Genomic DNA, 22,567 nt, shown 5'->3' on the forward strand with positions numbered 1-22,567 from the left:
GGTGAAGGCTGAGATTTAGCCAAGATCTCTGTGATTCCAATGTTCTTCCTTTCGCAGAGCAGGGTCTCTGCAGCACGAGATGAGAAGCCCCTTGTTTGGGGGCTTATTTTGGAATGATTCACCTTCCCCTACGGGTTGAATATGGTCCCTGTTTGCCTCTGGGGCTAGACGCCAGGTGTGCCGGGAAGAGAAGAGGAAGCTACTTGTGCGAAGCGTCGTGCAGAGAACCGTCTCCGGCTGAGTTTCCTGGACAATCCAGGCACGAACGGTGTCTTTGCTTGAATTCTGCACAGCACTGAATGGGCTCCGTTATTCAATTTTACCATTTATCCGGTTAATCTGTTTTTCTTGCCAAATTTTCCAAGTAATTGCCTCGGTACTGTCTCCCTTTTATTATTAGAAGTCTGGCATGAGAACTTCCACTAATTTAAAATACTTATGCATATGTAGCTATAGGAATTTGTTTCAGGATAACTTATATACATGTAAAATCCCCCTTTTTATTTCTTTTTGGTTTGTTTTAAAGATCATAAAAAATTACAGATGTGCAGAAAGTAAAAGAGAAAACTTACAACACTTTTCATACTTTCCATTTAGGATTGTGTCCTTTTCAACACATATGTAATGGGTGTATACTCACATGTTGTAAATAATATGACAAAATAGTGTGATACTGCAAAATCACAGTAATTCGTATTGTGACATCATGAGACATGCATGCATTGGTTTTCATCCGTGGTTCCTGGTTCATAACTCCCTTAGCCCTCATTACAGTCTTTTGTTATAATGTTGGAGCACTTTAGGCCTCAGAAAACAGAATCTCTCTCTCTCTGACCTTCCCCTGCCCTCCTTTCACCAGCCTAAGGCAGCACTCTAACCTTCCCTGCCTTTCTGCTGCGGGTCATAAGACCCTCACTCCAGAGGGGTCCCGCCCACCCCTGCAGGCAGGGAAGCGGAATCTGCACAGACAGGCCCTGCGGGTTCCCCACTCGGTCTGTGGTTACACGCACCCCTTTCGTGCAGGCGCATTTCCACATGGCTGTCCGCGCTTCAGTCACGCCCGTCCAATGAAGGCTCCATAAGAGGCCCAAGAGGACAGGGTTTGGGCAGCTTCCAGATAGCCGGACACATGCAGGGGCCTGGAGGGCGGTGTGTCTGGGGAGGGCAGGGAAGCTCATCGTCCCTCCCCGATACCTCGCCCTGTGCGTCTCTTCATCTGGACCCTCTGTAAGATCTTTTATAATAAACTGGTAAACGTAAGCGTTTCCCTGAGTTCTGTGAGCTGCTCTGGCAAATTAATCAAATCCGGAGAGGGGATCATGGGAACCCCAAATTGAAGCCAGGAGGTCAGAACTTCTGGGGGCCTGGACTTGCCAGCGTCTATCTGGGAAAGACGAGGAGGCAGCCTGGGGACCGAGCCCTCAGTCTGTGGGATCTGATGCTGTCTAGGTAGACGGTGTCAGAATTGAATTGGGGACACCAGCTGGTGTCCACTGCAGAACTGATTGCTTGCTTGGTGTGACCTCCACACATTTGGTCACAGAAGTCGTCTGTGTTAACTGTCATTGAGTGAGAGACTAGGAAAAGCATGTTGAGTATTGTTTTTCTACACTTAGACCTGTTATACCCAAATTCTAACGGATCTGGGATACTGGCATTGTAAGTACTATTTTATTATAGAAACTAGCATCACAGCACCATGGTAGAATAAGAAGAAGGAAATGGGAAGAGAGGGTATAAATATAAAGTTATTAACATTCTTTCCTGGTGCTTAATAGGCACGAGGCTATTGCTGGATCCCATGACGCGGAGGATCAGCTAGGACCATAACTCTAAAAACTTTGCCAGCTTAGAGGTAAATGCAAGCAAGAAGCTGCTGGAAACTTCCCACGAATTTGTGGGTACTGACGTGAAGGGAATATGGCTTCCCTTAGAGTGGATTCTGTCCTAAGATTGACACTCAACCTGTGAAACGCCCCCCCGTCCAGCCAACGTCACGACTCTGGGCAGCAGCTGTTCGTTAGATCCAGAGAGAAGTTTCTGAACAAGCTGAAGGCAAATTGACCTGGCAGCACCCGCTCCTTGATCAGAGAACGGAGCCTGAACTGCATCTGTTTGGGATGGGCGTGAAGAAAGAAACGGCTGGAGATTGGAGGGGATTACAGGAGGACGTGCCGAGGTTTAGCCTGTGTTTAACTGGAAATTACTGTCATCATCACTCAGCTTAGCTGAAGGAAGAACTGCTTTCCTGAAACATGCTGAGTCCAGGCTGCGAACCTAGATGCAAACCAGGTAGGGAAAGTCCTCAGTGAAGAGGCCACGGCTGTTCCCATTATCGTGATAAAGTTTAAAACAGGTTAGACCACCACTAATAAACTTCAGGTTTCAGATTTTTAGTTTGTAAATTAAAAATTTAGAAGTGAAACATTAGTGCTTTCCATTTATAGCACATCACAATATTTTAAAGAAATAACCTGACTGGGAAACTTTTCTACCGTCACGAGTCACTGGACTCCTTCAACTCCATCTTCCAAGGCTGCAGTGTGTCCAGGACACCAACAGCGGGGCTTCCTATCACACCTGTTCACACCCCAGTGCCTTTGCACGTGCCATCCTGGAGCCTTGGATGCCTCCTCCTGCTCTTCCCTGACTGGCTAATTTCTGCCGATTCTTCAACTCATGGCTTGGTATCATCTCTTCCAGTAAGCCGCTTCGCCCGGGTCTCTGTGTCTGATAGCCTGCTTCCTCTGTATTTTATTACAAATATCTGTTTATGTGTCTATCTTCTCTACTAGCAAAGTTTTAATCCAACAAATATTTATTGTCTGGGCACTATTCTGGGCTCAGGGCATAGACAGAGTGTCTGACTTCATGGGCTTATGTTCTAACCAGGTGACAGACAGAAAACATGTAAACGAACACATTAACCAATAATCTGGGGAGGTGGCAAGTGCTATGCAGCTATTATTAAAGAGGCCGCGTGACCTGTTGGGTGAGCAGGGAGCAGGCGCCGAGGTGGAGACGGGCGTTCGGAAGTTCACCAGGAAAGGGCGGAGGCAGCTGGGCTGAGGGAGAAGGTCGGCACAGACACAGCCGGGGCAGCCGCTCACCCCGAGCCCTGGGGCAGGCGCAGCTCTCCGGAGTCGTCCTGAGTCTGGCTAGTGGGCAGAGCATCCCGACCCCTCACCAGCAGTCGTGGGGCGTGGGCTCCTGTGAGGAAGAGGAGGGACCCTGGGCTAGTTCTCTTCACAGGGCGATTCCCCAGAGGCCGAGGGCCCCCCACTCGCAGTGCTCCCTGCAGTGGGCGACGCCCCTTCCATCCTGGAGGGGCTGGGACGGTGCCTCACGGTGTCCACCATGGAGGGCAGGGCTTCCCTTAGACAGGGTGGCGTCTCCCTGAGAGAGGTCATGAGCTGAGCTCTGAAGGAAGGGAAGGAGCCGGCCTCGGGAAATGACGGAGCCAAAGTGTCCCAGGGAGGAAGCTGGGTGTGCTAAGGCCCGTAGACCCGACGGGCTGGGAACAGGATGCTGACGGGGGCCTCGGGGGCCATGTTGTTACAGTGCCATAGCAGATAGCAGCGGGGGAGGGACAGAACAGACTCACCCTTTGAGAATCCACCCGCTGTCTGTGCAGAGGGCGGGTCGCAGGTGTGCAAGAAACAAGTGAAGAGCCCCTGTGGGAGGCTGTGCTTGGAGGAGAAGTTGAATGGGGAGGACGCGGAAAGAGAAGTGGGAGAGCGTGTTGGGCCAGACTGGGTCAAAGGGGTCATGATGGGGGCCAAATGTACAAGGTGAGGAAGGGGATGGGGTGGAGGGTGAGCTTTGGACGTCTGGCTTGAGCACCTGGGTGGTGTGTTTGCGTTTGCTGCACCCTGGGAAGACGAGGTTTCCTCAGGAGCAACTAACCTCCTGCCTTGATAAATTTGAGATGCCTGTTAAACAGTAACGGGGACGCTAAGCAGGCAGTTGGGTATTGGTGTTGGGAACCCAGGGATAAGGGGAGGGAGGGATATAGAGTTGGGAGCCGTCAGTATATGGAGAGCATTTAAAGCCACAGGCTGGGCAGTGTGTCAAAGTGACACATGGGGGAAGTATCTCAAGCGTCCGCACAAGCTGACAGTAAATGCCCAACCACACTGAGCCACTTAACAGAGAAGCAGAAAGCAACGTGTCCAGGCCCACTGACCCACATCTTATCTCCCAAAGTGGCACAACCAAAGCCAGCGCTAACCAGGAGGCCTGCGCGGTGCGGCTCCTACAGACCTCTGGGCCAATCTCCCACCCTTCCTGCCATCGGCGCCTGCAGGAGAGGCATGTAAGGAGCTCCCTGGTCCTCCCGTTGTTGGGGGCAGAGACTTGCTTGGCTTTTATCAATTCTTTGTCTCTCGTTATACACCATGCATGTTTATTATTAAAAAGCATGTTTATTATAAAAAGAAAATAAAGTCACCCTCGATCCTATTACACCTAGAACTACCCACTGTGACACATAGCTACTGTTTCCAGTCTTCTTTTCATTCTTTCTATTTTTTGCCCATATGTACAAATTTATACTTCAACAACTGACATCACATGGTGCTTGTTTTTGGAATTCCGATTTCCCAGTTAGGACGGATCGCAGTCCCCACCCCCCGCCACGTCTTCACTGACATGAAACACGCACACCCTTGGCTGGTGAAAGCTCACACGTCCGACGCATGACCTCCTTTAATCCTCACCTCAACCCGCGAGGAAGCGCTGCTGTGAACCTGTTTCACGAAGGGGAAGCTGGTGCTCAGAAGGCCACACAGTATGTGGCAGAGCCCAGATTTGAACTCAGGCAGGGGAAATCCAGAGTCTGTGCTCTCAACTCCCGTGATACCGCAACGTGGGGCTGCACGGTGCTTTGCCGTGGCTGCATCAGGATAAACCAATCTTTCTCATAGTGTGGTCATTGGATGGTTTGATGATTTAGAGTTTTCCCTAATATACATAATGCTGCAATTAGCACCTTTTTTTCCTAGAATGTGTGTGGGGGGGTGGTTGCATGAACATATTGTGTATTTCATGTTATTTATTTAGGGTAGATTTCCAGAAGTAGAATTATTGGTTCAAATAATATAAAAACCTTAAAGTCTTTATGAATATTGCCAAAGTAGTTTCCAGAAAAATTATGCTTACTTATGATTGCCCTCACCAACTTTGAGGATTACCATTAGAAACAATACAAGCAAAAAATTAAAAACCTTTGATTATAAAATGTGTTGGGGAAGATTCCTTCCTTCTTCATGTTGTGGAATAATTTCTGCAGGATAGGCACCAGTTCTTCTTTGCAGGTCTGGTAGAATTCAGGTATGAAACCATCTGGTCAGGGACTTTTTTTTAGGAAGGTTTTTTATTGCTGCTTCAATTTTGGGCTGATATCCACAGACCAATATCCCTTATGAATATAGATGCAAAAATTCTTAATAAAATCCTAGCAAACAGCTGCTCATCAAAAAAATAATTCATCACGACCAAGTGGGCTTTATCCCAGAGGTACAGGGATGGTTCAACATACACAAGTCTATAAATGTGATTCACCACATAAATAGAAGTAAAAATAAAGACCACATGATCCTCTCAATAGACACAGAAAAAGTATCTGACAAAATTCAGCACCCTTTTATGATAATAAGAACACTTAACAAAATAGGCTTACCTCAAAATGATAAAGCCATATATGATAAACCCACAGCAACATCATACTGAATGGGGAAAAATTGAAAGTATTCCTCCTTAGAACTGGAGCCACACAAGGTTGCCCTCTATCAACGCTTTTATTCAACATAGTACCAGAAGTCCCTGCCAGAGCAATCAGACAAGAGAAGGAAATCAATGGCATCCAAATGGTGGCAGAGGAGGTCAAACTATTGCTCTTTGCTGACAATATGATCTTATATCTAGAAAACTCCAAAGATTTTGTCAAGAGACTATTGGAATTGATAAATAAGTGTAGCAAAGTCTCAAATTATAAAATCAATGTACACAAATAAGTAGCATTCCTATACATCAAAAACAGTCAAACTAAGAACCAAATCAAAGACTCAATACCTTTCACAATAGCTACAAAGAAAATAAAATACCTAACAGTATATTTAACTAATGAGGTGAAAGAGCTCTATAGGAAGAACTACAAAACACTGAGAAAGGAAATAGCAGAGGATGTAAACAGATGGAAAACCATATCACGCTCATGGATTGGCAGAATCAACACTGTTAAGATGTCTATACTACCCAAAGTGATCTACAGATTCAATGCGATCTCTCTTAAAATACCAACATCATTTTTCGGAGATCTAAAAAAAATAATTCTACCCTTCGTATGGAACCAGAGAAGACCCCGTAGAGTTAAAGCAACCTTAAGCAAAAATAACGAATTGGCAGGCATCAATTTATCAGACTTCAAGCTATACCACAAGACTATAGTAACCAAAACAGCATGGTACTGGCACAAGAACAGAGATATAGACCAGTGAACAGAACTGAGAACCCAGATATAAAACCATCCTCATATTGCCATCTGATCTTTGACAAAGCAGACAAAAACATACAATGGGGAAAAGAATCCCTATTCAATAAATGGTGCTGCGAAAATTGGACAGCCACATGTGGAAGACTGAAACAGGATCCATACCTCTCACCACTCACAAAAATCAACAGTGGATAATAGATTTAAACCTAAGGCATGAAACCAAAAGAATTATAGAAGAAAATGTTGGAAAAATTCTTATAGACATTGGCCTAGGCAAAGAATTTATGAAGAAGACCCCAAAAGCAATCACAGCATCAACAAAAATAAATAAATAAATGGGACATGATCAAATTTAAAAGCTTCTGCACAGCCAAACAAACTATCACTAGAGCAAATAGACAACCTACAGAATAGGAGAAAATATTCACATGCTACACATCTGATAAAGGGCTTATAACTAGAATCTATATAGAACTCAGGAAAATCAGCAAGAAAAAATCAAACCACCCCATTAAAAAGTGGGCAAAGGATATGAACAGAAACTTTTCAAAAGAGGATAGACAAATGGCCAACAAACATATGAAAAAAATGCTCAATATCTCTATTCATCAGGGAAATGCAAATCAAAACCACCATGAGATGTCACTTAACTCCAGTGAGAATGGCTTTTATCAAAAAGTCCCAAAACAATAAATGTTGGTGTGGATGCAGAGATATAGGAACACTCATATACTGCTGGTGGGACTGCAAACTAATACAACCTCTGTGGAAAGTAATATGGAGATACCTCAAAGAGCTACAAGTAGAACTACCATTTGATCCAGCAATCCCATTACTGGGCATCTACCCAAAGGAAAAAAAGACATTCTATAAAAAAGACATCTGCACTCAAATGTTTATAGCAGCACAATTCACAATTGCAAAGATGTGGAAACAACCCAAGTGCCCATCAATACATGAGTGGATTAATAAAATGTGGTATATGTATACTGTGGAGTTCTACTCAGCCACAAGAAACAATGGTGAACTAACATATTTTGTACTATCCTAGATAGAGCTGGAGCCCACTCTTCTAAGTATCACAAGAATGGAACAACAAATACCACATGTACTCACCATCAAATTGGTACAAATTGAGCAACGATGTCGCTCCATAAATTAATATTACTATATTAGAGACAGAAATGATCTCAGGAGTTTTTCAGGGCTTTGCCCTGAAAGAATATGTGAACATGTTAGTTTGTATATCAAAAGCTACTCCACCGCAGGAGGGCATCTCAAAGGTCAGTGGCAGCTGCTTTCCAAGGTGACGCTGCAGTCTCCAACCTGTGGTTCTTGCCTGCTTTGAATGACAAAGCAGGTCTGCAAGGAGCCACAGGATGAGAGCTGATCAAAGAGAGCCCACTCGAGAGACAGACACCTGTGGCTAAAAGCAATTAGCCCAAGGGACAGTTCCTGCTTAAACTCCTGACTACCTGTCTCCATCCACAATAACTAGACAAAGAAATATGGAGCCACTATACCTCTGTTTAACCCTTCTGTTAAGTGATAAATTTACCTTAGAACTTAGAAGTTTGTCTTTGAAAGATTTTGTAACCATTTGTTCACGTAGATAGAGTTAATTAAGGGATCTATAGAAGCCTTTTGAAATACTTTTAACCTAAAACGAATTACCTGTTTTTATGTAAATCTGTTACCCCTGGCAGCTGATCACTGTACCTATGAATACCCATGTAAAACTTCACTCTGAGCCTCACAATTGACGGGGATATTGTAGGGACCCCCGAGTACCCCCACTTTGCCTTTTCTTTATAAATCTATAAAACTATACCTTCGTCTCTGTGTATTCTTTTATTTCTATTATTTTTCCATTTTCTATTATTTTCTTATCCTTTGTGACGATCCCTGCCTAAGGGACCCAATTTTTTGCTGGGAGCGTAGCTAACTCCCTGCACGACACTAATGTGCACACATAGAAGTAACATTCATAGGGTATCGGGCAGGTAGGAGGGGGTGTGGAGGGGATGGGTAAAAACAAAAAAAGAACCTTTGATTATAGAAAATGGTCTCTTACTATGTGATCTGTGCTTTTTCAGTCCCTGTGAAGTGGAATGCTGGCCCTGAGCACCCATCACTGTCACATACCCTCTCCTGCAAGGGCCACTCTGTCTTCCTTCCTTTTCACTTGCCAGTTTGACCTGCACAGTCAGTAAGTGGTGGCCAAGGCTAGAAAGGCTTTTTCTTTCGACCCCACTGATGCCCCTGCTCTTCATGGCTGCGTGCGGACACTGCCCGTTCTAGGAGCATTGCAGCAGCAAAGGGGTGATAATGATTCATTGGGCACGTTCTTTTTCTTCCCCAGGAGACCACTGACTCAGAGCTGGGGACTTGGACGGAGCTGAGCCCGTGCCCACCGCTCTGGGGAGTGTCAGCACCCTGTTGTTTGTATCAGTGATGACTTTCTAAAGGACACAACTGAAAAGACTTGCATGCTGGTCATGGCCTGGCCACGCTTCACTCCACAGCCAGCCCCTCCCTGCAGCCACCAGCCAGTTGTAGTGGGTGCTCAGTGAGAAGCTGGGGAGGCCGCGCCTGGCGCCTCGTTCCACGGTTCATCTGCAGTCATGCTGCTGACTCTGCGACACACGTGTACGATGTTTCACGTGCAGAAAGAGCTCTGCGAGCACTGGCTGTGATGGCTGTACACCGGGTGGCACGTCCAGGATGGACGGCAGGCATGTCCCCCACGGTTACTGCGAGGAATCAGGGCTGGGCCACAGGAATACTTTAAATGTGGACACGTGGACTACAGCTTAACTTCCAGTCACGTTGCAGAGCTGGGGAGATGGCAGGCAACACGGTCATCTGGTGGTGCAGCCTCAGAGCACAGGAAGGTCACGGGGAGGAAGGAAAAACCACGGCCACCACCAATCAGCCACTGTGCTCAACCGCTTCCAATATCTTGATCTGAGTTTCTGTATTTATTTCCTTCCCGTCCACATAAATGCTGTCTGCCTGACATAGCCATGGAACTCGCTAAATATGTTCGTGTCACATGAAAAATAATAACAATGGGTGTCGTGTATCAAGGGCTTACCCTACACACCAGGCCCATTACGGACGTTATCTTATTTAATCTCAGAATCCCTCACTGCTACCACTGCGCAACTCACACTCTCCCAAGAGAGCCCGTGACACCCTCGTGCTCTGCGCAGCCCAGACTCACCATTCTTTTCAACTGGTACGTGGCAGCGAGGACAGGGCTTAGTGGTTTTCTTGATAGTTTCCTTGGAGGCCTCTTCCCAGCGAGCTTGCTCTGCGGCTCTTTCATCAACTCTGTAGGCCTGGGCAACAAAGACAAAAGGAGTTTAAATTCAGATCTTTATTACTGGGATTGAAGTTTAGGTTCCTTGAAACACCAGTACAGGAAATTCTTAAAGATGGAAGTGCCTTTGGGCAAGAAGCCCAAATATCAGCTCCCTTGACAAGTGCTGGACAGCCACTGCCTAGATGGGAGCACAGTGCTCCTAGCACGTGACACCAGCCGGGAAGGCACAGCTCAGTTTATAGCGTGAAGTCTCCTACTCGTGGTTTTGCGTAATTGTAATGAGTAACATCTATTAGGGACTTAGCATGCAGGCAAGGTGATCCCTGCGCATATGCACTCCTCATTAGACCTGTCCTCAGGTGCGCAATGGGAATACTAGCTTTTATTTTGCATTGAGGATCAGACAAGTGAAACCATGGCCCAAAGCTGGTAGGTAAGAGGGTTGGTGTGACTCCACAATCTTTGCTTTTAAACTGTCCTCTACATCTTCCCTTCCCTTCTTGCACCGGAAAGATGGGGAACTCCAAATGTTGTCACAGAAGGGACAGGCGCAGGAACAAGGAAGTGAAGTTGAGGTGACGGAAGGCACCCTGCGGAGTCTTTGTACTCAGCCCTGAGGACTCCTGCTCAAGCCCTGGAGTCTCTGGCCCGGCGGGGCGGGGGGCATGTGCGCTCCCGGAGGCTTTAGTACCCGCTGCCACACTAAAAGCATTTTCAGCCAGTGAATAAAACATTTATTCTAACAAAGATACTATGCTCAGTCCAAGACAAATATTCAGAGCTCAACTTCAAGAAACCTCATGCCTAGCAATAGCACATTATTGGAGGGTAATTACAAACCGGAAAGTTGCAAATTTATATTACTGTGCTTTGTTCTTTCAGGGAAGAAAGAAAAAAATGATGGAAAAGGAAGAGAAATAATTGTGTCTCAAAATAGCAATTTCCTCTCACTTCTTTTCTGACCCTGGAGCACACAAAGCAGAGTGAGTGTGACCCGCAGACCCCCGTGTGTCTGCGAAGGGCTGTGCATCTATCATCTGCAGCAGCAAGGCCCCCAGGTCGGTGCACTGCAAACTCACCACCTGGCAGGGCGAAGGAAAGGGCCCCCGTGCAACCACTGCACACCAGAGTGCTGCAGGTCACTGCACACGAGTGTGCGGGCAGCGGAGGCAGCTATGAGGGTTGGAACCTCGGGATGAAAGCGGGAAAAGGAAGAAGCCAGAGCAGCAGTTCCTGATGTTGTCACCCGCAAGGACATGCTTCCTTCTCATCTCCTTTGCACACTCTGCAAAGGGCTGAATGCTATAGCCTTCCCCAGATTCCGATGTTGAAATCCTCGCCCCCAAAGTGATAGAATCAGGACACGGCGCCTTTGGGAGGTGACTAGGCCATGAGGCATTAGCGTCCTTATCAAAGTGACCCCAGAGCACTCTCTGGCCCCTTCCTTATGTGAGAACATGATGAGAAGTCAGCAGTCTATGAAGAAGGCCCTCACCGAACCAGCCCTGCTGGCACCCTGATCTCGGACCTTGAGCCTCCAGAACTGCCGGAAATAAATGTTTGTCGTTTATAGAGCCTCAGTCTCTGGAATTTGGTTATAGCAGCCCCAACTGCCTAAGACAGACTCCACGTTTTGAGAGTTTTGATTGTGAAACACAACACGTTCTTGTTATTTTAAATGAACGTTGTTCTGTGAAAGGGCTGTATATACAAAGCAGCCCCCAAATGCCAAAGAGACCACAGAGGGAGGCAGACAAATCCAGTTTGTTGGTACAGGGCGACTCATTAGAGGAACTTACAGACAGAAGCATGGTCCTGGGTGGCCATGGGACAGGCAGACGTCCAGACTCAGGGCTTATAGCATATCTAGGGGTAAAAGTCTACATGCTCTGGAAAGAATGAGCAGGTGGCTGAGACAATGCTGTGAGTGTCACAGCCTAGGATTTCTGTACCACTGTCAAGGGTTGTTTGGGAGGACAGGTGAAACTTACAGCGGATAGGTGTTCCTGCATGAAGAGTCATACGTCAACTGGACGTTTCGGAGGCATTCCCAGGCTTGGGGTTAGTCAGAAATCACATGGTACATTAGCATCTAAAATAGTCCCTTTTGTCCCCACAGAAGTACAGTTTCTTCAGTATTGCAAATATTGAAACCTTTATCGCTTGCTCTAGGGGCCAGAGAGGGTCTGGAGCCTCAGGTTGGCACTGCCTGGGCGGGGCGTGGATTAGTGCACACCGTGGGCAGCAGTGTGGGTAGACAGGGACCTCAGCGCCCACTCCACAGAGAGCCCAAAGCAGCCCAGGTGCTCACCGGAGCATCTGTGAGACAAGGACACCAAGGACACACCCTCGTGGAGATGCCCACATTTAAAGGTCAGCGACAAGAGGAGAAAACGCCAAACCTGAGAAACAAACAAATGGTGACAGTGTAGAGTGCTTTTTAGCACCGAGCTAGAGGAGTTTCTTTCAAGCGGGTGGGCCAGCCAGCCAGCTCTCTCTCGGGGAGCGGGTGGGGGGCAGGAGTTCACTCTGACCTGCACCTGATGAGGGCAAGGTGGGTCGCAGCCTGGAAGAGTTAGGGCTCAGCTTGCAGAACACTGATAAGGTGTGACTTTTGTGTCTGGTAGAGAATATGCGCCCAAAGGTTATGGTTTCGTTTCCCCGTAGGCTGTGAACCAGTGCTGTGTATAACTTAGAAATCACATTTCGGCATTCTTTCCCACGAACTACCCGGCATCCTGTTCCTCCAACGCCCATGGAACCAGCTCTCTTGTCCTTTTGCTGGTTTCCCCATTAATTCGATGACTAAGACATCTGCACAGGAGGACACGTGTGTAGAAATCACGCTGCAGCTGTCAGAGGGAGTGGCGGCCAGCTGGTCTGGGACCCAGGTGCCCAGGAGGGGACGGTTTGAAGAGACAGTGACAAGGTTGTCACATTAGGAAGGGTGCTCTGCGGCAGAGGCTTTACCTCGGGCACGCAGTTTGGTAATTGCAGCATCCCTGAAAGGCAGGTCTTGTTAGCACCTGTTTGGGCTGAAGAAATCAGGGCGTCCTGAAACGAAACACTTTGCCCACCCGAGATCACACGGCCTGTGAGCGGCACGTTCTGCATCTAACCCCGAGCTGACTGAGTGCACACCCCGTGCTCCTGCAACTGCAGCGTGTCTCTTTCATCATGACGCCACAGGCTCCAAAGACGACGAGGGGGCCGAATGCTAACACGATGCCATGGAGAACTGGAGGTCCTTGGTGACTTCCAAGAGAGTAGTTTTTATTGTTTTTAAATATTTTATATATTTTTTTAGAGATGGGGTCTCACTCTGTCCCCCAGGCTGGAGTGCAGCGGGGCCGTCATAGCTCACTGCACCCTTGAACTCCTGGGCTCAAGCAATCCTCCTGCCTCAGCCTCCCCACCGGCTGGGATGACAGGCATGTGCCACCATGCCCGGCTAATTTTTTCTATATATTGTTAGCTGTCCAATTAATTTCTTTCTATTTTTGGTAGAGATGGGGGTCTCGCTCTTGCTCAGGCTGGTCTCGAACTCCTGAGCTCAAACGATCCGCCCGCCTCGGCCTCCCAGAGTGCTAAGATTACAGGCGTGAGCCACCGCGCCCAGCTCAGAGAGCAGTTTTAAAACAATTTTTGGCAAAAGGGTAATGGGAGAATCTGTCCCCCTTCCCCCGGCCCCAGCCAGAGCCCACCCCTCTCCTGCATCCTTCGACACCATCAAACAACTCCACTCCTGGCGCGTACCTGCTCTTCTGCTGCCACCCGGCCGGCCCTGCTTTCCCCCTGACCTGCGGAACCTGCTCTCAAGGACATGAGGGGGCTCTGATTGCAAAGCCAACGCCTTTTCTCCGTCGTCATCAGCACTGACTGTCTGGCTGCCCCTGACACTTGCAGGCTACCTTCCTCCATGGCAGCACAGTCACCCAGAAGGCCCTCGGGAGTCCCCTGCCCCCTCCCTGGCATGGCAGTTCTTCTTGTCACTTCCTACCGTCACTGGGTGGATCCACGGGGAGGAAAGGGCATCATGGCCCAGTCACTGCTGCCGGCCTGGCTGACCTCGGGATCAGGAGAAACAGCCTTAGAACTGCCAGTGGTGAATATTTCGGACCTTTGACGGCCACTTCCTGGGGGGATTGTCTACCGAGATGAGCACATCTTTGTTTTGCATCCTTCATGAATGTCTTAAGGCTGATGTTCAGATCCTTCCAGAATGATCTCAAGCAGTGGCTGTGTGCCCACTGGTTCAGGATCACCTAAGGATTTTTAAGTGATGCAGATTCTTGTGCTCACACCCTGGGGATTTGGATTCAGTAGGTCTGGGGTGGAATCCTTAAAAGTGTCCCAGGGCTTGTGAGGTGCAGGAGGTTTGGGAGCCCTTCACCCCCTGGACGGCAAATCCCGCCCGAAGAAGAAATTGGTTAGTTGGATAAACGCACCCTCCGTTAGGGCCTGAGTCATCGAGCTACAAAGCTATGGCTTGTGGTGCCAGGAGGAGAGGGTTTGTGTGACTCAGCATTATCGCCCTGCCACGCACTAAAGTGTGCTCATAGAGCGCTGCGTAACAATTGGGTTAATTTACGGAACTCTGTCCCTGCTTACTGCTCACCTATCACAGGAAGGACAACGAGCGTGTGCGTGCGTGTTCGTGTGTGTGTGTGTGTGTGTGTGAGAGAGAGCACATGCCAGGTGGGGGTGGAGGTGGAACAGGACAAGTCTCTCTTCTTATGTATTTCATGGCTGAAAACAGCAACTTCCTGTACTATGTGTGTGTGTGTGTGTGTGTGTGTGTGTGTATACACATATAGTACACACACACACACACACACACACACACACACACACACACACACGCAGAGACAGACAGAGTCAAAATGGCCTCAGCAAGCCAAGTATGGCCTGATAGCCAATCTGGGGCTTAAGAAGGAATAATAGTTTTGTTGAATATGGTGATGACTTTAAGTGAACGATTAGAGGTGTCTGTCATAGGAGGAGTGGCTTTGCAGGTACCAGGTTTAAATCTTGCTGCACATAAGCTAAACTCCCACTCGTGTGTCAAAGAGCGATACATCCAGCACACACCGCACATGGGTTGTTGTGAGTCAATAAATCACAGAGCTCAGCGCAGAGCCCGCTGCGCCCCGAACGCAAACTGTGTTCTGCCGTCACAGTCACTGCTCTTTTGCTGTAATCGTCATTATCATCTGTGGTTTACAGAGCTGGGAATGTCAGATGCTGGGAGTTTGCACAAATGGAAGAGGCTGCCGAAGGCCTGGATTGGCCTTGACTCTCCTTTGAAAATACAGGTAAACTCAAGTGTCCTGCGAGAGGTTTCATAACAAAAGCCAAGCTAGTGCCTGGGAGACACGTTAACATACAGGTAAGCTAGAACAACTCGAGGGGCTGCTTTAGGAAACATCTGTGCCACTTGTTTAGCCAGTAATCAGACAAGTATATTCTAATCCTAAAAGTCAATTTAAATCTATGTTCCAAAAAGCATCCTCAGATTACCATTAATCACTGAAAACATAGTTGGCTTAATTCAAACATGAGTATTTTCAGATGAATGGCAGCTTTTAAACTTCACCTTTCTCATCAAAACTGAATGCTCAGTTCACACCCTGTTGTCACACAATTACTGGAACCTTCCACCTCTGCAGCGAGCACCCTTTCCAACCTGTAGTCGCAGGTGAATGGCGGGGCCCGTGAGCAGCCCGCCCCCTGCTGGTGAGCATGAAAACTGCATCACCTTTCAGGGACCTTGAGCCCATCCATAATGTTCCTACTTGGCAAAGGGCATTTACAAAACTGGCTTTGTCGTTTTCATGTAGGGGTGAGGGGAAAGTTGCCCTTTCCCCCCGAAAGTTCACTGAATGATCAACTAACAACTAAGGCTGATTAATAAGGGAAAGGTTTATTTACCATGCACATGGGGAGGAGTGCAGAGTGATTCCCCAATATCCCAATGGAATCCAGATATTTTTACACACACTTTTTAGGGGGGAGGGGGGAAGAGGAGGAGTGCAGGTAATTCTGTTTAGGGGCAAGGGAGGATGAACGTATGGGGAAGCAGATTGACTTGTAAATGATTCTCTTAGCAAATTAAATTAACCTGAGAGACAGGTATTATATTTAAACTATTTGGGCCAGATCTGATTGCATTCTTGATTCTCCTTCCTGCAATATACTGAGATAACAGGGAGAGGAAGGGAAGTCAATTGCACCCTTTGATCTTTTGGTCAGTGGGTCAGTCTGGTTTATGTAGATAGAGGGAAAGCCCCTCCAATGCATTTTTGATCTTGAAGGACCTGTAATTCAAAATACTCTTTACACAAAGTAGTCGTATTTTGTGGCAAAATTTCCTGAGCTCCTTCACTCACAACATTGTTTTATTATTATCCCTTTTGGGGAAATACACACACACACACACACACACACACACACACACACACACACACTTATTTCACTGTATCATTGTTTGAGAGAGAAATCATCAAAGTGCTGGGATTTTTAATGGAGTGTCCGGCCAAGGGCTCAGTGGACTCCACAAGGTTACACTGTCTCCACCAAGTCCCAGACGTCCCGAGCCATGCTTTAGAATGCAATTTAGAAGAGCATTTTTGATGATGATCCTAACAGTGGTGATTTCTGCTGTTAGTGGAATGTGTACCAAGCACCACAGATTAGATCTTACATAGTCCTCCCCCTGGGGCCTTACATGCTCCATAAAGAGGAAGTGAAGTAAATAATGTCTATCAACCTATTTTGAGATTGATGGGAGAAATGCAACAACATAAGTATTAAGTAGCAAGATTATTAATAGGTACCCTTTATTGGGAATTTTTAAAGTGCTTTGTGTTCAACTATTGTCATAAATTGACAAATGGGGAAAATCTACACTCCAGCAAAAAAGATGAGCTAGTTTGTATTTTTGATAATGGAGATCTCTAGTTCATGGTCTGCTTAGGTCAGCAATGACTAAAATTATGAACATAGACAGGATTTTGAACGTGGAAACATCACTAATAGAATGCAAGAATAAGGTAAAGTAGAGAACAAGCGCGTGCTTTGTGTAAAGTGTAGCTACTCTGGTACAAAGCAGACTATTATTTTTGCTAGATTGAATGCAGAAATTTCTTCATTCGATAGGCCTTTGTTGGGTGACTAAGATGTGCCAGGCACTGTCCTAGACACTGGAGATACACTAGCAAACAAAAGAGATGACAAACAAGCCAACAATGCCTGCCTTGTGGTGCTTCCATGCTAGCAGAAGGTGGCTGTCAAACCAGCATCCCCTGGAGGCTTGTTAAAATTCAGATTGCTGCAGATCCTCCCCCTGTCAGTTTCTGCATCAGTAGGTCTGGGGTGGGGCCCAAGAATTTGTGATTTAACAAGTTCCCAGGTGATACTGATGCCACTGGCCTTGGACCCTTTGAGAACCACTGCTGGCAAAATGTCTGCAAATGCTTCAGTCAGCAAAGACAGAGGGATTTTAGGGGGAGGAGGGAAGAGGGGTTCTAGTAGTGTGTCTGGTGTGTGTGTCTGGTCTCCCAGCCTGATGTGGTCCCGGGGGTCCGGATGGGTGGGAAACAACTGCCTTGCTGAGCTCCCACTGTGATGTGTTGGGCTCTGAGCTAGGCATCGTGCACGTGTTATTTCATTAAGTCCTCCCGACTTTACAGTGTCACATTACAGATGGGAAAGTGTGGCTCTGAGAGAGCACTACAATTCGCTCGGTGATTACGGCAGCTGGGGATCAGCCAGGGGCTTCAGAGAAACGGAATCAACAGGGCACACGTATCTTCACATATACAAAATACATGGATTTACTCTAAGGAATTGGCTCATGGGAGGTGAGGACTGACAAGTCTGAAATCTGTGGCCGGGGCAGGTGGGCACTCAGCAGGGTTCCCGTGTGGTAGCTTTTAGGCAGAATTCCTTCACCTTAGGGAAACCTCGGTCTTCGCTCTTCAGAACTGCAACGGATGGGGTGAGGCCACCCCACTCTGAGAGGCCACCTCCTTCACTTCGGTCGACCACTGTAGATGTTAGTCACATCCACCAAGTGTCTTCCCAGCGACGCCCAGACGAGTGGCTGATCCGGGCAACGCGGCCTCGCCACAGTGACGCACAGAATTAACCGTCACAGCTGGCCACGGGCGAGGCCCATTTTCAAGACCGTTCACATCTTGTGGCTTCACGTCCATCCTGCCCTGCCTTGGGTTCCTCACAGGAGGAGGCTGGGAACAGCTGGTTCTTGCTGAAAGAAATTAAATGCAAGTCCAGAGAGCAACCACGATCGGTTCCCATGTGCCCTGCTCTGTGCTTGCGTTGACGACTGCTCGTGGGATAGGAAGTCATCGAATACACGAAATGAGCCACTCTCCTCCTCGTGACCACTTGGACAACGAGCCCTCCTGTGCAGCGACAATGTTTTGTCCACCCCACGCCCACCTCTATTTTCACCCTGTCAGCGGAGGAAGGACTGATGGGAGCCAGGATTCACCTCTCAGAAATGCTGCTCCTGGGGACACAGTTCTGCGATCCCTTCGCCCCTTGTGTTGGTGGCATTGCTGCGTGGAGGTGGCTGGCGAGCCTTGGAAAGTGGTGTGCGTTATGTTTGCCCAGGCCATTTATTTCATTTTTGGTTCTTGGAAAACACAGCATCTCCCTCAAGGAGCTGGCGCCATCTGGCGCACGAGAGGCGCTCTGCTGCCGGTGCGGGCAGGGCATCGCCAGGGCCTGCTTTCCTTTGCTGGAGATCACACGAGTCCCGTGGGGTGTGCGACGTGTGGTGTGCCGTGCGCGGCGTGCGTGTTATGTGTATGTGCTGTGTGTATGTGTGTGGTGTGTGGCGTGTGGTAGGTATGTGGTGTGTGGTATGTATGTGGTGTGTGGTAGGTATGTGGTGTGTGCGATGTATGTGTGTGTACGGTGTGTATGTGTATGGTGTGTGTGGTATGTGTGTCAGGTATATGTGTGTGGTGTGTGATGTCATGTGTGACGTGTGTGACATGGGTGTGTGGTATGTATGTAATGTGTGGTATGTATGTGTGCGTATGATGTGTATGTGTATAGTATGTGTGTGTGTGGTATGTATGTATGTGCTGTCAGGTATATGTGTGTATGTGTGTGGTGTGTGGTATGTGTGTGTGTACGGTGTGTATGTGTATGGTGTGTATGTGTGTGGTATGTGTGTCAGGTATATGTGTGTGTGGTGTGTGATGTCATGTGTGACATGGGTGTGACATGGGTGTGTGGTGTGTAGTGCGGTAAGTTTCTATAGAAGTGTTTTCCACGTGACTGAGTCGTTCAGACGGCTTGTTTGGGAAGTCCAGTCTACAGGGTACAGACTTGACAATTCAGGCGAGGAATTCACACTTCGACTTGTTTTAGCAATTCTGCCAGGACCCGCAACCCCCTCTGGAATCCCGAAGCCCCCAGTCGGGCCACGCAGGACGGGGACTCCGCGCAGGCGTGGGGGGCGGGCTGCGCTCTGGGGGCCCCGCAGGCTGTGGCCCCGGTGGGGACCCCAGGGCGGGAGGGACTGCTGAGGCGCCGAGGCGCCTGCGGAGGGAGGCGGCCGCGAGAGGAGCCGGTGCCGCGAGGCCGCAGCAGGCGCCAGCGCCGGCGCTTCTGCGGGGCAGTCCCGGGAGAGGAGAAGATTCCTGAGGACCCGCGTCTGCGCGGTAAGGGTCTGCATGAGCGTCAGCGGGTGCGTGCGTGCACGCGTGTGCAGGTGTGCCTTCGCGTGTCTTTCAATCTTATCGTTCGTCCTCTCTCCACAGTGCCTGGCGCTGAGCATCCAGCTTCAAAGGGCCCAAACCCCAAGTCTCACCCTTTCTGTACCGCACAACTTACGAGCGCGTCCGCGCACATTCTCAGTGCGTTACTCACGCTGAGCCCCGCGTGGCAAGTGCGGAAAGAGGCGGAAAGCATCTGAGTGACCACCCGGAAGGAGGAGATCAAGCCGGCTCTTGTGACTATCAGCCCAGGGCCATTTCCGCTCCCCAGGGGCTAAGTGCTCTGGAACGAGACCGATGCACTCGCCTTAACGCAGACCTGTCACCGCCCCGTCACAGCCCCCGTCCTGTCTGCGCGGCCACTGAGACTGTGTGCCCAGAGTCAAGGATTCAAGAGAAGTGGTGTCAATAGAGCTGTTCTACCGCAACCAACAAGCCAGTCAGGAAATACACTGGGCATCTGGATGCCAGGAATAGTGAGTTCACCCGCCTCCCAACTCCAGGACGGCCGTGTGTCCCAGCAGGGATGGCGACAGACAGCTCTGCGCTGAGGCACAGGAGATGCACCGAAGACCCGAGTGGCTCGGCCGACTCACTCTCCCGCCGAGGGGAGGCTGCCTCCTGGCCTGGCCACCGCCTGCAAACCTGTCGGGGATTATTAACCTCGGCTCTCTGTGGTCGGCTGCGGCCCGAGGTGGTCTACACATCCATTCCTCCGCTGCACACCTCTGCTGAGAAGTCCACAATGAACAATCTGCTTTTGTCCCCATGTTTCCTCTTCCATCGAATGGCACCACCATCTACCCAAGTTAGAAATTCGAGCATCGACATCAACGGGTCACCTTGCACCCTGTCCTCTAATTGATTGCCAAGATGTGCGGATCCCGCCTGAACCCCTCCACCCCTCCTCGGCCCTCCAGCCTTGGCTCTCGGAGTCCACACTCTGGGGCACCCCTGGCCTCACCGCACCTTGGGGTGAGGGACTGGGTTTCCTCACCCGCTGGGAATACTGGCTCTGCTGGGCTTAGGTGGGCCACATCCCAGGAACTGCCCTCTGTCAAAGAGCGCTGCCTCCCCCGGGTCGCGCCCCCGGTGCAGGTGGGGGCGACTCACGGCCAATGGCCAGGCTGGATGCTGGAGGCCCCACCCCCAGCCCCCTTGCCTGGGTTCCCTTCCTGTGCTGCTGCCACCACGCTGCAGTACAGCTTCCCAATCCCTGTGCTTCCTTCTCTTCCTTCAGGTGTTGGTCCTGAGAGCACTCCCGGGACACCTCCTGCGTGCAGGTCTCAGGCTGTTTCCTGGGGAACCTGAACTATGACGATTGGTACCTGGATGGTCCTGCCAGTTGCCAAAGAGGAGCCCGTCACTGGTGGGAGACAAGCACTGGAGGCTCTGAGTGGGGCCCAGAGGGGCGAAGGGCAGAGCGGCAGGACCAGGCTGCCCTGCGAGCGGCCCCATCTCTGGGCTGTGCACGTGGGCAGATCCTATGGTTTTGAGGTGTCTGTGGTGGGAAAAGGGGCCACAGGGAGCTTATTGCAAGCCTGTAAGAGAATCCCAATAAAGGTCTCCAGGGTTCTGCAGCTGAGAACGATGCACCATTTGGAGAAGAGCCCCTGGCGTGTTCCCCTGAGCCCTGTGGAGTTGGATCGTCTGAACAGCGACCCATGCAAAGATGGAACGGGGTGTGTGGGATCAGGCCCACCGGCACCAGCAAGCTGTGCAGGCAGGGGGCTGAGACTCCTGGTATCCACATGTGGCCCTGCTTCCTCTTCCAAGGTCAAAACTATGGCCCTGCTGGTGGTGGCAGGGCTAGGGAATTCCAAGCTTGGTTCACAGTTGACTTGCTTGGCGTGCGAGTGCAAGCCACAGGTGGATGCTTGTATAGTAGAACCTTCTTTAGGGTGAAGAGGGAGTGGTGAGCAGAAATCCTCTCTAAGGGCAGAGCTCTGGGCAATGCAACCTGCCCCCCCACCCCCACCCCATTCATATGTTGAAGCCTAATCACCAAGGCAATGGTGTCAGGAGGAGGAGTCTTTGGGAAGTGATGAGGTCATGAAGGCAGAACACTCATGAATGGGATCAGTGCCCTTAGAAAAGAGGTCCCAGAGAGGTCCCTCGCCCTGTCTACCATGTGCTGTCGCAGAGAGAAGGCGCCATCTATGCACCAGAAAGTGGCCCTCACCAGACACCAAATCTGCTGGCACATTGACCCTGGACTTCCCAGCCTCCAGAACAGTGAGAAATAAATTTCTGTTGTTTATAAGCCGCCCTGTCTGTGGTACTTTGTTATAGCTGCCCGAAAGAATGCAGACAGCAGCTGACCACACACTCTGTGTGGAATGAAAAGGGTCCTGAATTAGGAAAACACACCAACTCCTAAGCAGTGGTGAACACCCTGGAAGCCTGGTTCGGGGCCTGGAAGGAGGAAAGCTGGAAGACTGAGGGCATCTGAGTAAGACCAGGGCGTCTGCACAACAGGCGCGAGGACGGACCCCTGGCAGTGGGCGTGAATGCGCACATCTTTGCACAGCACACGCATGCTCACGAGAAAGCGTCCACCATAGAAGGGCCCTTAAATAACAGAGTCATCCAGCCAGTCGACTTGGCCAGCTCTGTCACTGGCCACACCAGTCCTGGCCCAGAGGACTCCTGCGTGGACCGATCGTGGTGGCATGGTGGAGTCCGCCTCGGCCCACAGAACAGGCATTTGCTCGCCATGGCTCATGCTGCTGCTGCCACCGCCGACGTCCCCCCTGCCGGCAACAAAGACCAGTGCAGCGTCCTGAGTGTAGCATCATCCCTCAAGGGGACCGTCTGGCCCATTGGCATCAAGTTGATGACCCTGACACCCTGGAGGAGGAAGAGATTTCATCTCGACAGGAACGTACTCCTATTCTGGGCATGGGTCTTCCTTTCTTGACAGAGCCCTGCCAGCACTGCCGGGATCTCGCACAACACTGCCTTGGCCCCAAGACCCCCACCCCGCAGCAAAGG

General features: G+C 49.6%; 1 protein-coding gene across 1 annotated transcript in view; it reads right to left on the reverse strand.

The window, feature by feature from the left end:
- Window positions 1-22,567, reverse strand: part of PARK2 (parkin RBR E3 ubiquitin protein ligase) — a 1,159,373-nt gene that overhangs the window by 825 nt on the left and 1,135,981 nt on the right. The window contains exon 12 of the mRNA XM_012646791.1: window positions 9,720-9,837. Within this exon, the coding sequence (XP_012502245.1) occupies window positions 9,720-9,837 (118 nt within the window). The remainder of the gene's footprint in view (window positions 1-9,719; window positions 9,838-22,567) is intronic.

Source organism: Propithecus coquereli, unplaced genomic scaffold (assembly GCF_000956105.1).
Source record: "Propithecus coquereli isolate 6110/MARCELLA unplaced genomic scaffold, Pcoq_1.0 Scaffold25, whole genome shotgun sequence".
NCBI lineage: Eukaryota > Metazoa > Chordata > Mammalia > Primates > Indriidae > Propithecus > Propithecus coquereli.